This window comes from Amaranthus tricolor, chromosome 3 (assembly GCF_026212465.1).
Source record: "Amaranthus tricolor cultivar Red isolate AtriRed21 chromosome 3, ASM2621246v1, whole genome shotgun sequence".
Classification (NCBI taxonomy): Eukaryota; Viridiplantae; Streptophyta; class Magnoliopsida; order Caryophyllales; family Amaranthaceae; genus Amaranthus; species Amaranthus tricolor.
In genome coordinates, this window is record NC_080049.1 from 24,679,078 (window position 1) to 24,691,133 (window position 12,056).

At 34.4% G+C, this 12,056-nt stretch overlaps 1 protein-coding gene across 2 annotated transcripts; it reads right to left on the reverse strand.

The window, feature by feature from the left end:
• Window positions 1–1,598: 1,598 nt before the first annotated feature.
• Window positions 1,599–11,626, reverse strand: LOC130807907 (uncharacterized). Of its 2 annotated transcripts, none has more exons than XM_057673305.1 (15): window positions 11,228–11,626; window positions 11,043–11,124; window positions 8,455–8,952; window positions 7,766–7,934; window positions 7,520–7,672; window positions 7,238–7,335; window positions 7,022–7,113; window positions 5,853–5,923; window positions 5,623–5,758; window positions 3,799–3,858; window positions 3,610–3,692; window positions 3,374–3,450; window positions 3,156–3,226; window positions 2,298–2,355; window positions 1,599–2,191 (listed from the first exon to the last, which is right to left on the reverse strand). In XM_057673305.1, exons 1-15 carry the CDS (start codon window positions 11,452–11,454, stop codon window positions 2,075–2,077), a joined length of 1,992 nt encoding a protein of 663 aa, XP_057529288.1. In that variant the 5' UTR covers window positions 11,455–11,626; the 3' UTR covers window positions 1,599–2,074. The 2 variants fall into 2 exon arrangements, with proteins under 2 accessions (XP_057529288.1, XP_057529289.1); XM_057673306.1 differs by having other exon boundaries at window positions 11,250–11,387.
• Between the last annotated feature and the right edge of the window lie 430 nt (window positions 11,627–12,056).

Genomic DNA, 12,056 nt, shown 5'->3' on the forward strand with positions numbered 1-12,056 from the left:
ATATAATGACTAAAGTAGACCTGATCATGGGAGGCCTCGCCCGAAAAAGTGAGGGTTTGGGCACCAAAATATGACCCGATTGGTGGGTTTGGGCAGAAAATAAGTGGCCGAATTTTTTTGGGACGGGTTTGAGATTGGCGTTTGGCTTGCGGGCCGGGCCGGCCCTGCCCGAAAAGGAGCTTGTTCATGATTTGCATTTTGAATTTGTTTTACATTATGTATAATATGTAACAATTGTATTTGTATTTGTTTATTTCAATTATTTGTGATTTGTGTTTTAAATTATGTATAATACATAAAAATTGTATTTGTTAATTTCATTTATTTGTAATTTGTGTTTTTAATTATGTATAAATAATATATAACATAGGCCCGCATATTACGGGTTTGACAGGAACTTTTAGGCCTACACTTCGGCCTGGCCCGGCCCGCATCAATGGGCTATTTTTTCACCCGGGCCGCCTCGGTGTTTGATCAGGTCTAGACTAAAGCTTTACTATCTGGCAAGTGTCTATTTGTAAATTTAGTTGGGCTTTCTCCCAGTAGTATGTTATTCACAAGTGTGTTGGAGTAAAAGGTGGAGGCTAGAGGAGATGCATGTGATTTTCATAAAGAAGGAGAATGTGAGTTTTCCATCAAAAGTATAAGATGTACACAATTTTGATGATCATGAGATTAGAACATCATGCTAGCTCTTAATGACATTTTTGTATTTTGGTGTTATATGTTCAATGGTATGGTATTTTGTGAATTATGGCTTTTGTAGTCAAGTTAAGGTGAAGATTATTCGAGTTTAAGTGTCTTGGGTTTACAAGGCTCGTGACATGACTTTAATATACTAGTAGGAATTAATTGGAACAAAAGTGTGTCCACGAAGTTTGGTTAAAAGAAACTTTACATGATGGCTTTTCCAAAAGAAAAAGTGAAATCAGCTTTTCCTGATTGCCACAGGAAAGTCGACTCGGCTTTGGCCACTGATCAACAACATTGAGTTTGTTTTTCTTGTTATACTTTCCTTGTAAGGAGCGTTTTATCGCTTGTAATTGTGATTATAAGCTATAGATAATCACAAATTACATTAGTTAGAGTAGTTAATACATTCGTAATCTCTCTCTACAAGATTAAGCAATCTCCATCTCTCTAAACCTCTCTTCTTCAAAACTAAATTACCACTGTAAGCCATTAAAATCTTCAAGCTATTTTCATCAATAAAACATCTAGGCTAGGTGTTGACATAGCCGGCATTGGATGAACAACGATTTTATTGTGTTGCTTTATTGATAATGGATTTGCATAATTTCACAATCTGGGTTTAGGTTTAGTGTTTTTCAAACTTTCCCCATTCAGTATAAGGCTCTCTAATCATTGATCCTAGGCAAAATTAAGAGTACTATCACTTGTAAACTTCTTAAATGTTAGAGGCATAAAGTTAAATCCAACAAAAATAAGTTTTCCTTTCAATTATTCTAATTTGTAAAATCTAAAAACAAGTATATATATTGGCGTGATTATTGACAAAGTAATGCTGTACACCAAATTCACAAAATAGTATAGCGTATGTGCAACTTATCGGCTCAAAGATTTCTGATCACACCATCTACACGAATACAAGCTTGGTATTTATACTCGTCAGTCTTCAATTACAGTCTAATGGAAAAAATACATTTTACAATCACAGTGTTTAATGGCATACAAAGTGGCATACAAAGTACAAGCTCTTTTCTTTCGACAGGCCTAAACAGACTATTTGTATGGAAATCATAAGAGACATGTTACCTAAGATATCTCGTGTTAAGTACAGGCTTGAGGCTTCTATTTGGGTTTTCAGGTGTAGGGAGATCACGGTGTTCTTAAACTAGAGGTGGATCCTTTATTACAATGACATCATACTTCGTTAGTTACAACTATGAATCTATAATCTATGACTGAGACTGTACACCACAAACACTCACTCTCAGCACCAAAGACAGTAATGTGTTTCCACAAAAGGTCAGCTGACTAAGTCCTGGTCGTGCTGACATTTAGCAGAACTTTACGACGAGGATCAAATAATTAAAACGAGTTGTGCTATGCTCTACTTTTTAGGGGTTCGGAAAACTGGAAAATAGGTGTCCAACTCGAGTTGATCCAAAATCTCTTGTGTGATCCATAAGTAGGATGAATGACCTTCAATCATATCAGTTGCATCTACCTGTGGAGCCAGTAATTTTGATGTCAAAACCTCTGGTAGCATAAACTCCTTTTAAATTTTGTGGTGCTGGGAGGGAGCAGGGGGAGAAGGAGCAAAAAAAACTTACATTCTCAATGCCTGGTACGTCCACTGCTTGGATTCCTGCTAACCCCTTGGAAAGTAGGCTGTTTCATGAAAGTTTAACAGCTTCAACATAGTATCAACAATGGTGTTCATTACTGAATCTGAAACTTTAACGGCCCATTTGGTAGGTGGTATTAAACGGAAGTAATGGAAATGAAAACTAGTGTATTTTTGGTTGAAAATTCTCTTGCTACCTTGATGGTCATGCTTATGCACCATCAATCATCTCATTTTAATCACAAAATTCATTCCAATGCATTACCATTGAGAGAGGTGGTAATAGGTGGTAATGGAAATTTGTAAACAAAAAAATTTTTTGTGGTGAAAGTTTCATTATCATAGGAATGACATGGAACTTTTGATGAAATTTTACACTATAATTCATTCCCATTACCACCATTTAGTACCACTAACTAAACGAGCCGTAATAGATTGCACAAACGGAATAATGCGATTTCCATGTATTATGTCATCCAATATCAAAGCGAAAATAAGGTAACTAAATTTAAAAGATAGAAACGGAATGAGAACAGTGTGCATCAGCCATTGCTAACAGCAGTTGCTGAATACGTCTGACGAAAGCAAGTGTGAGTGTATTTGCAACAGAGTAGCATGATCACTTATAAATTTGGCAAGTGAAAATAGATGTCACTTAGTAAATCTTATGCTTTTTGGTAAGTGTGCACAGTCTGCAACTATGAAATTTTTAGTTCAAGGCTACAACTATATGATTGTAATTCATATAAATGAATTGGCAAGGGAAAATACATGTCACTTAGTTCAGATTACGAACTATGCTAGTAGTGGCAAGGAACCTCAATGAGATCCATTGCATGCATACCTTGCACGAAAGGCGACACCCAGCATCCAGTCATTGCGAGAATAAACATTGATAAATCTTCCAGCAACAAGCTACATAACAATATGAAAATAAATTTCAAGAAACATGGTCGAGAAGTAAAAGAGTACCATGATTGTACTCAAAAGCCCTGTTATATATATGCATTAGAACTGCAGATAAGCAATGCAAATAAATAAGGATAATAAATTTAAAATTACCTTTCGAACATTTTCCCAGTTCTCATCTTTGATGGGGATGGGCGCTCCGAGAATAACAACTCTTTCAACAAGATTAGCTGTTAAAAAGTGAATGGCCATTCAGAATATATATACAAGCACTCGTTAACAAGCAAGACTGGCTCAAGTCTTAGTTATTTGATCTGAAAAGTTTTGGTTTTTGTTTCAGTTTTTTCTTTTTCTTTTCAGAAGATGAATCAATAGAGCAGGGAAATCACCTTTATGTTCAGTTTGAGACAGATGCTGGAGGCACCTAAAAATGACCCTAGCTCCCAGTGAGTAACCTACAAGTGTGACAGGCCTGAAGAAAATTTAGCAAACAGATACATAACACGCATAAATTAACTTGGCCGAAAAGTATCAATCAACAAAGATTGAGTTATCATAAGGTTTAATATATGATATACCTGTTCCCTTGTAATCCTTTCAACAGAACTTCAGCGAGCAGCTTTCCAGCTTTGTCAGATCTGAAACATACAAGGATATAAAATTATGACATTTGCATATAGAGATAGATAAAGAAAGTCAACAACAGAGCTAGATCACTTAAATTAAACGATGATTAAGAGAGCAGGACAGCAGGTCATCCTTCATCAGTAGATTAGAAAGAAACCAATTCTAAATACTTAAAACAAAATTAAATACTGTTTCAAAAGAGCTGGAGAAGAAAATTAGATTCAGAAAAAAACCCATATATTAAAAAGAAAAACTGCAATCAAGATTCAAGACTCATTATACTTTGATAAGTTGTAAAACTAAGCTGGATTTCTGGACTGATCCACTTAATTTTAAATGCAACATTTCTTACAAAAAAGCTCACAGTTTTAAGAGATACAGTGCAGTTTAAAAAGAACAAAGGAAGTACAGAAGATAACAAGCAGTTGCTATAGTCATTGGATTAGAGGCCCTTCCACGAGAAATGTATTGAAGATGCAGGAAAAATGCTACATCTTCTACACATAATTCATATTTTCCATAGTGGCACTAGATACATCTTTCCAATACAGAGATGTTTCAAATACATTTTCCATAGTGACATTTTTGGTAGCTAAATTAGGCATGAGCAAGAGCCCAAGCGTAGTTTCCAATCTCTTTTTCTGTGCAATTTATTTTAGTTTGATATAATTAAGTTATATTAATAAGATTAAGTTAATTTTAATATTCAATCAAATTATTTGTTACTGTTAAGATTGAAACATTTGTTTAGATGATTAAACCATCATCAACTAGTATTCTACTTAATTAGAGAATATTGTAAATTTTTGGTGATTTAATCACCATAAAGTGCAGCCATTAGGGAATTGTAATGGTTTTTTTTTTTTTTTTTTGACATTCTTTTCCCATTTTGCTGTCTCATGCTCTATATAAATTAAGGAAGTTCGCAGTTTATTAGGCAAGAGTTGGAGCCCATTAGCCCAAACATAGCTCACCATCTCTTTGGCTATACAATTTATTTTATTTGATATGGTTAAAATTATAAAAAGTTCAATATAATTTTGGGAAATTATCAATAGAACCCCTAAGTTTTTGCACTTTACATGGTACCTCTAGGTTTTTTCGATTATCAATGGTACCCTCGTGTTATTGAGCATCTTACAACCGTAACCTTTTCTAATTTTTTCCGTCCAAAATCGTCGAAAACCGTTAACTTTTTTCTTTTTCTTGTATTTTTTTAATGTTTTAAATTGAACAATAAAAGAAAAAGAAAAAAGTTAACGGTTTTGAACGGAAAAAATTAGAAAAGGTTACGGTTGTAAAACGCTCAATAACAAGAGGGTACTATTGATAATCGAAAAAACATAGGGGTACCATTGATAAAGTGCAAAAACTTAGGGGTACCATTGATAATTTCCCTATAATTTTAATATTCATATAAATTGCTTCTCTATTATATATAGTAAAATCAGTTTAGATGATTTAATCAACATCAGTGTGTGGATATTATTCTTCTAATAACCAGAGAATATTGTAACAATTATTTGGTGATAAAATTGCCACTAAAGTGTTTTCATTAAGGAATTATAACAGATAATTCTCTCTTGACATTCCTTTCTCATTCTGCTCTCTCATTATCAACTTAGCTTATTGTATCATAGAGGTGATTCACTAATAAATCTGAGTGCTATTTATGAGAGATGGAAAAAAACAACTTATAGAAAGGGTTGGTAACACACCTTAAGCCTTCTAGTTTAATTTCCATCTAATTATTATTGCACTATTCTAACAGATACCTGTCCACTGCAATTGTCCACTTGCTGTCTATTAGATCGGTAAGATATAGCAAAGTGGCTGGCCAAGCTAAAGCTGTAATAAGTGTGCTAAGCACTGTCATCATAGCTCCTTGCTTCATCAACGTCAAAGCAATACCTAAGAAAATGAGCATTTAATGTGAAAAAATAGTCAGTAGCTATCACTGCAAGCGCGATAAGCAATGCCTTTGAAATTTACAATAGAAAATTACTTGAACTGAGCCAATCTTGTATTGCAGTACTGACAGCAATTAGATGCTTCGACTCCCATACCAGCACATACCTAGATGTTCAGTATCATAATGAGAAAACTTTGATCAAATTAAGGCCAAGCACAGTTATAAGAGTTTTACATTGGTTTCCTGTGTTGAGTACATATAACTCGCAAAGAGTCTCAAGTAGGCCTACGTTGTTGGCAGCAACTACTGACGAGTAGCAAAGCAGCTATCAGATTTAAGGTCAAAATGGTCTCAGAATAATCTGAAAGGAATCAGATACAGTTACAATTTGGACCTTTGATGTCGAATGTTGGTGGGGATCTGTCCCTGATTTTGCCTAATTACGGATGTAAAAAAAAATGAACGGTTTTCCCCTTGATGTTGACAAAAAAAGGAGCAAAAGAAAGAAGGCTACTTAAAGTCTGTTAAAGTACCAGTACAATAGAAAATAATCTGAAGAGTTGAATTAGGTTAGAAGGAAAACCAGCCTACCCCACGGCTGGTGATAGAATAAAGTGCAGGTAATAGAGATACAAAAAATATATGAATTTTGAACTCAAATAAGATGGATGAAGTAAAGTGCAGGTAATAAAAATACAACAGAAATTCATAGATAACTTTGGAACTCATATTAGATGATGAAGTAAAGTGCAGGTAATATAAACACAAAAGGAATTTATTGTCTTGTCCCAATTGCACATCTGAGTTGAGAACATTTTTCAGAAGGCCAAGTACATGTTTATGAAAAATTAAGACGGAGCGGCAACGAGCATATTAATAGCACAAACAAACAAAGGGTGTACAAATGAACACGCCCCATGGAAATAAAGTAGAAATAATCATCCATGGTTCTTATATTTACTACAAGAAAGAGCTTTGTGACAGGCTAGATTTATTTCAAAGAAGCAAGTTTAATTTTTAGCTACAGATTATAAGCAAAGTCACTTATCCACAATGTTTTTGCCAAAATTATTTGTTGTCAGCAAGCCACAGCAGCCAATGATATAGATTAGAATTTGATAGCCAATAATATAGACACAGAGGATGTAGTTAAAATTGTTCTCAACATGAAAAAGCATGTTACTTTTTCAAAACAAACACTTTTAGAATTATATTACGACTTGAAAAATATTGTCATGGCACAGACATCGGATGCACAATACCTCTCCAGGTTATTAGTTAGTCCTTCCCAAGGCATTATAAAGTCTTTCTCGTCAAAGACAAATCCTGAAACCAAAATCCCAACTGCTAGTCGCTGAAAATAAAAGCTATATTCAGCTATGAAAATTCAAGTGAAGTACAAGTACAAAGAAAAGGAAATTGAACTAAACGGGTACAACTAGAAGAAACCCAACAATAGCCAAAACTAAGATACTCACTCCTTGTCCATGGTTCTCTCCTACAGCTTTGAACTCAAACTCATCGATATTTCCGGTCCTACGTGCCATCTTGGTACCTGTGAGGCCAGCTCCAGCAGCTGCACGGATTAAAGCATTAACCAATTAGTGTACGGGAAACAAACATTTAGTAACAATTTAGGAAGTAGAACATCAGCATTGCATGAAGACAAGTATCATGTTGACATATCATCAAAAATCAAGGAAAAGAAAGTCATGAAACATTTAAGAGAAAATATCTCAAATAAGTGAATAGAAGTTCACCTCCAAATGAGGCAGCAATGGCAACAGAACCAGCAACAGAACCGGCAACACTAGCTGCGGCTGCAAAACCACCTGCTCCAATCACAGGGATAATAGTGCCCAATGTGGGGGCTAAAGCACTAAATCCAGCAGCAATTGCAGGAGCAGCTAGTCCTGTCAAAATATAATAAACACACTCCATTCAACAGAATTTGAAGATTTTGTGTAAATTATTGCAGTTATATATATTTTGATAAAAATGCATGCCTCCTGTAATAGCCATCAAGGCTCCTCCTGTTACTGCAGCAGCTCCGATGATGCCTCCACGCTTCCATTTGGACCAAGAATTTTTCTCAGTATCGGTTTCTTCTTTTTTGGATTCTTCCTCCTTCACTAAAGCCATAACAGAGCATGCAATCATAGTTTCCATTGCCTCCTAAAGAAAGAAATAGGTCAACAAAAGTTACTATTAGAATAAAGCTGAAAAAAAAAAGATATCCCATCAACTTCTAAAATATGAAAGTGTAACTTTAACAAGACCTCATCGAATACAACGTAATCACCCATACATGTAAATATGCACAAAACTGTAGCCGAGGAAGTCAAAATTATCATGACAAAAACAAAGAAACTACTGAACTTAAAAAAACTTTGATCAAACTCAAAGATAAAACATAGTCAAAAATTCCACCCAACAAAATGTCTATATTAATGAAGCAAATCGCAATCACATTCAAACCAAGTAAGAGAATCCCAATTAATGTGGCGAATAGAAAAAAAAGAATCATAATCGATTTTTGGCTATTTTTGGGCCATTTTGAGCAAATCACAAATTCAAAAGGTGAATAAGTCGGCAAAAAGTTAGACTGATCCTTAAAAGAAGCACATCAGAAAGCACTCGGAAAGCATTTGATACATCTGAAAGCCATAGAACAAACGCAAATAACTAACCCTACCACTTTCACCCACTTGACATCAAGCCATGTTGCTAACAATCTTAAAGCAACACGATACCGCGCATCATAGCCCATTCGTTGCTTGGACTTTTTACTGGTTTCCGTCATGGCTGCAAGACTTGCTGAAAGAAGCTCATAAAGCACTGTAATTTTTCTCTCATAGCTAAGTTTTCTCTCCTCTTGGAGAGGTTCTTCATTAAATTTATATTCAGATCCAGATTGGGTATCTTGTTCCGATACAGTTGCAACAGTTCTTTCCTGGATACATTTGACCACTTCTTTCTCATCAGAGGTTGATGGTGTCTCTGATATCTCAGGTACAGAATACTTTTCACGCCGTTCCTGCACATACTCACGCTGTTTATCTCTTTTAGTTTCAGCATTAGCAGAAGCCTCCATGCTAGCTTCCATACAATCAACACCTTTTGCCAAAGCAAGCTCTTGATCCTTCATTTCAGAAGAACTTTCGTTGGCGTCCTCTGAAAGCAATCTCAAAAACTGTCACAGGACAAGGTAACAACATTAAATGAGGTTACAATGTCATAATTCATTATTGGCAATCAAAACTAAACAATTCAGGTCAGCCAAACAGAATGAGAATTAAAATTGTCTCAAATCAAGATTGGGCCGTACATTTTCATCTTCAATTAGGATTATTCATATTAAATTACGTTAACTACTGAAATCCCTTGATTCTAATAATTTTAAAGTTATAGTCATTTGAATACTGATCATCATAGAAAGACGAACCATAAACATTGGAGGATTATGCATGGTTGATATTATATTATGCTCATTGATTTCCATCACATAGACCGTTAGCTTGATTGACCTCAAGGCTCTCTTTTTGTTGCAATATTTTGTCCTCCATAGCACATAAGTGTTTGCTTTCTCATCGGTGACTATGCTAATTATATGTGTCTGGATCTGGATACTTGGATCCGAACCCAAATCCTCTGTTGATAATTGGGAAGATCTCCTTCAAATCTCCCAAAGAACAGACAATTAAATGACAGTTGCAGAGGAACATTACTGCTACAGTACCTCGTCCAACTTGATGACGAGACTAAATAATACTTTTGCTGAGAATATGCAGAGGTTTCTCCAAAACGAGAAAAAGCTATTCTTTTCATTTAATGTTCCTCTGCACAGCCAACAAGGAGCTACCATGTACAAGGTTGTATCTGACTCTACATGAAAAATCTAAGAAAAACCACATCGGAATTGATAACGGAAACATTTCAAAGTCAAATAGGACATTCCTTAGTGTTGTTAGGACTTTTGGACTCCTCGTCAATGATGAGATATAAATACCCTTCTATTCACCACTTCAAGGTATCAAAATTCTTACAAAACTCACTATTAAACTTAACTTCTATATGAGCTGCATTCATTGAGAACAAACAAAATTGACTGCCTCCAATCATCTTGGCATTGAATTACTTCATTTACACTTGTGAGACAAGAATATTAACTCACACCATTAACAAACCCTAGTGAAGTTCCTCTAAGATAAAAGTCACGTTGCACTTGGGATTGGGCTTACTAGGTACTCAACTTATACTCTCACTGATTTGGGCGTTGAACAGGTCTTCAAAAAACATCTTTGGGCCCTCTTAACCCTTGCTACTTGTGCAAATAAAGTCATTGGAGTGACCTTATTGCAAGGAAGGCTACTTGGTGCTATTTAATTGTATCTAGTCCTCGACAGAAAAACTAATGTAATATACTTTCAACATTTTGTAGGTGATTGAAATGATGGCAAAGTTTTATTTCCTATCTTTTTGTCAACCAAACAACTATATAAGATCACACTTCATAGAATCTTAAGTTCCTAGGCATATGTAAGTCAACCTAATGCCCACTTAGTAACCTAATTCCAAAACCATCATTAGAATTATTTGAGCCTTAGTCATAAATCATAATCCAGAAAACAAGATGATTCATATTGTCTTACATGTTATAAAAATATAATAAAGCATAAATTCATTCTTTCTCTGAAACTGTGTCAAATTATAATCAATCAAGGAAAACTCAAAATATAAATTGTATCAAGATATAAAACTAAACCGCTAAAGCCAAACACATACCACCCGTAGCTTCTTCTGGAAAAAATTAAGGTAGTAACATTATATTGATTTGCAAATTGACAACACATCACATGAACACTGAAAACACCAAGTTTGTAAAAAGGTAAACTTGAGATAAACTAGTAAATCAATATTTGTTCTTAGCCGAAACTTCCTCACTTTTTCAATATTCAACTGTCTTACCAATTTGCAAAAATGTCCATCATTAACCCATATTTGCTCATGTTTAAACTATTAATGTGTTATTACCAATTTGCAAAACAAAATATGCTCTTAATTAACTTGCGTTTCACTACATATGTGTCTTGATGAATCAAAAATCAGTGAGGAACATTGATTCCTCTCAAAATCATATATTTCAATAGGAATTCTTATAGAGCATATAAAATTACTGGTGGTCTCAACCATCGGCTCATGCTTTTGGTTTAGTTGATTTCTTAAAGAGATTCTTTGCAACATCATATATTACAAATACCAATGAAAGGGGGGCAGGGTTACCGGTCCAACATGATGACTAGCTTCAGAAGCACCGGCAGTCTCTTCGATCCCAGACCACGCCACTGAATCAATCTCCAAAAACCTTCATCATTTAGACACAAAATTATTTAATTTATCTGAATTGTTAATAAACCCAACATCATAATTAACTGAGATTTTTTTTTAAAAAAAAAAGAGCAATTAACTGGAAAATGGGACGAAGAAGACCAGAATTAGGATGAACCCAAAGATGAGGATCTTCAGCAACAGAATCATTGCTACTATTGCTTCCATTACTGATTCGTTGATGATCATATTCGTCGAAATGTAATCCCAAAGGAATAGACTGATGAATTTGGGCTTGGTGAACTGCTATTGCGTATAATGTTCCTGCAGCGTACCTCTGTGTCGGTGATAATAACGATGACGCCATTGTTGAAACTTCTTCAAAGATTTAGCTATGAAAACAAATTAGAGAAAAAGGGAATTATTTTGGCGACATTTTGAAGATTTCTTTAGCTTGGTCAATTCTGAATTGTCAGAGACTCAAGGTCGAAGTCTGAAATAGAAAATATACGGGAGAAGGGAATCAATGTTCGACTGTTCGTATTTGGCTATGATAAATTGATAATCCAACCTCAACAAAAACAATTATCAGAAATAATATAATATTTTGTTTATTTTTCTTTAATAATATTATTTTTTATTAATTATGAATACTATCAATTTGATATTTTCTATAAATAATTATAAGACAAAAAATGGTAAATTAGTTAATAAACTAAAGTTGGTATGTATTATTCATGGTTAATTAATAGTTGGTATTATTGTAGGAAAATTAACAAAATATTGTATTATTCACGGCAATTTTTCCAAAAAAAAAGCTAGCAAATTGCAAGTGCTATAGTATTTTTTTCAACTAATCTTAATTTGAAATTCCCTTCCCATAAAATAGCTTCACTTTTTAAAAAATGTAATGGTATCTTATGTTTCTAATTAATAGCTACACTTGAATAATAAGCCTTTTACATCTAT

Excerpts from the sequence above, each read along its gene's own strand:
- LOC130807907 (XM_057673305.1), bottom strand. The coding sequence starts at position 11,454 with ATGGCGTCATCGTTATTATCACCGACACAGAGGTACGCTGCAGGAACA. Across the intron at positions 8,953-11,042 it reads CTAGTCATCATGTTGGACCG|TTTTTGAGATTGCTTTCAGA; the intron begins GTAACCCTGCCC and ends GTCCTGTGACAG. Across the intron at positions 5,924-7,021 it reads CTAACTAATAACCTGGAGAG|GTATGTGCTGGTATGGGAGT; the intron begins GTATTGTGCATC and ends CTGAACATCTAG.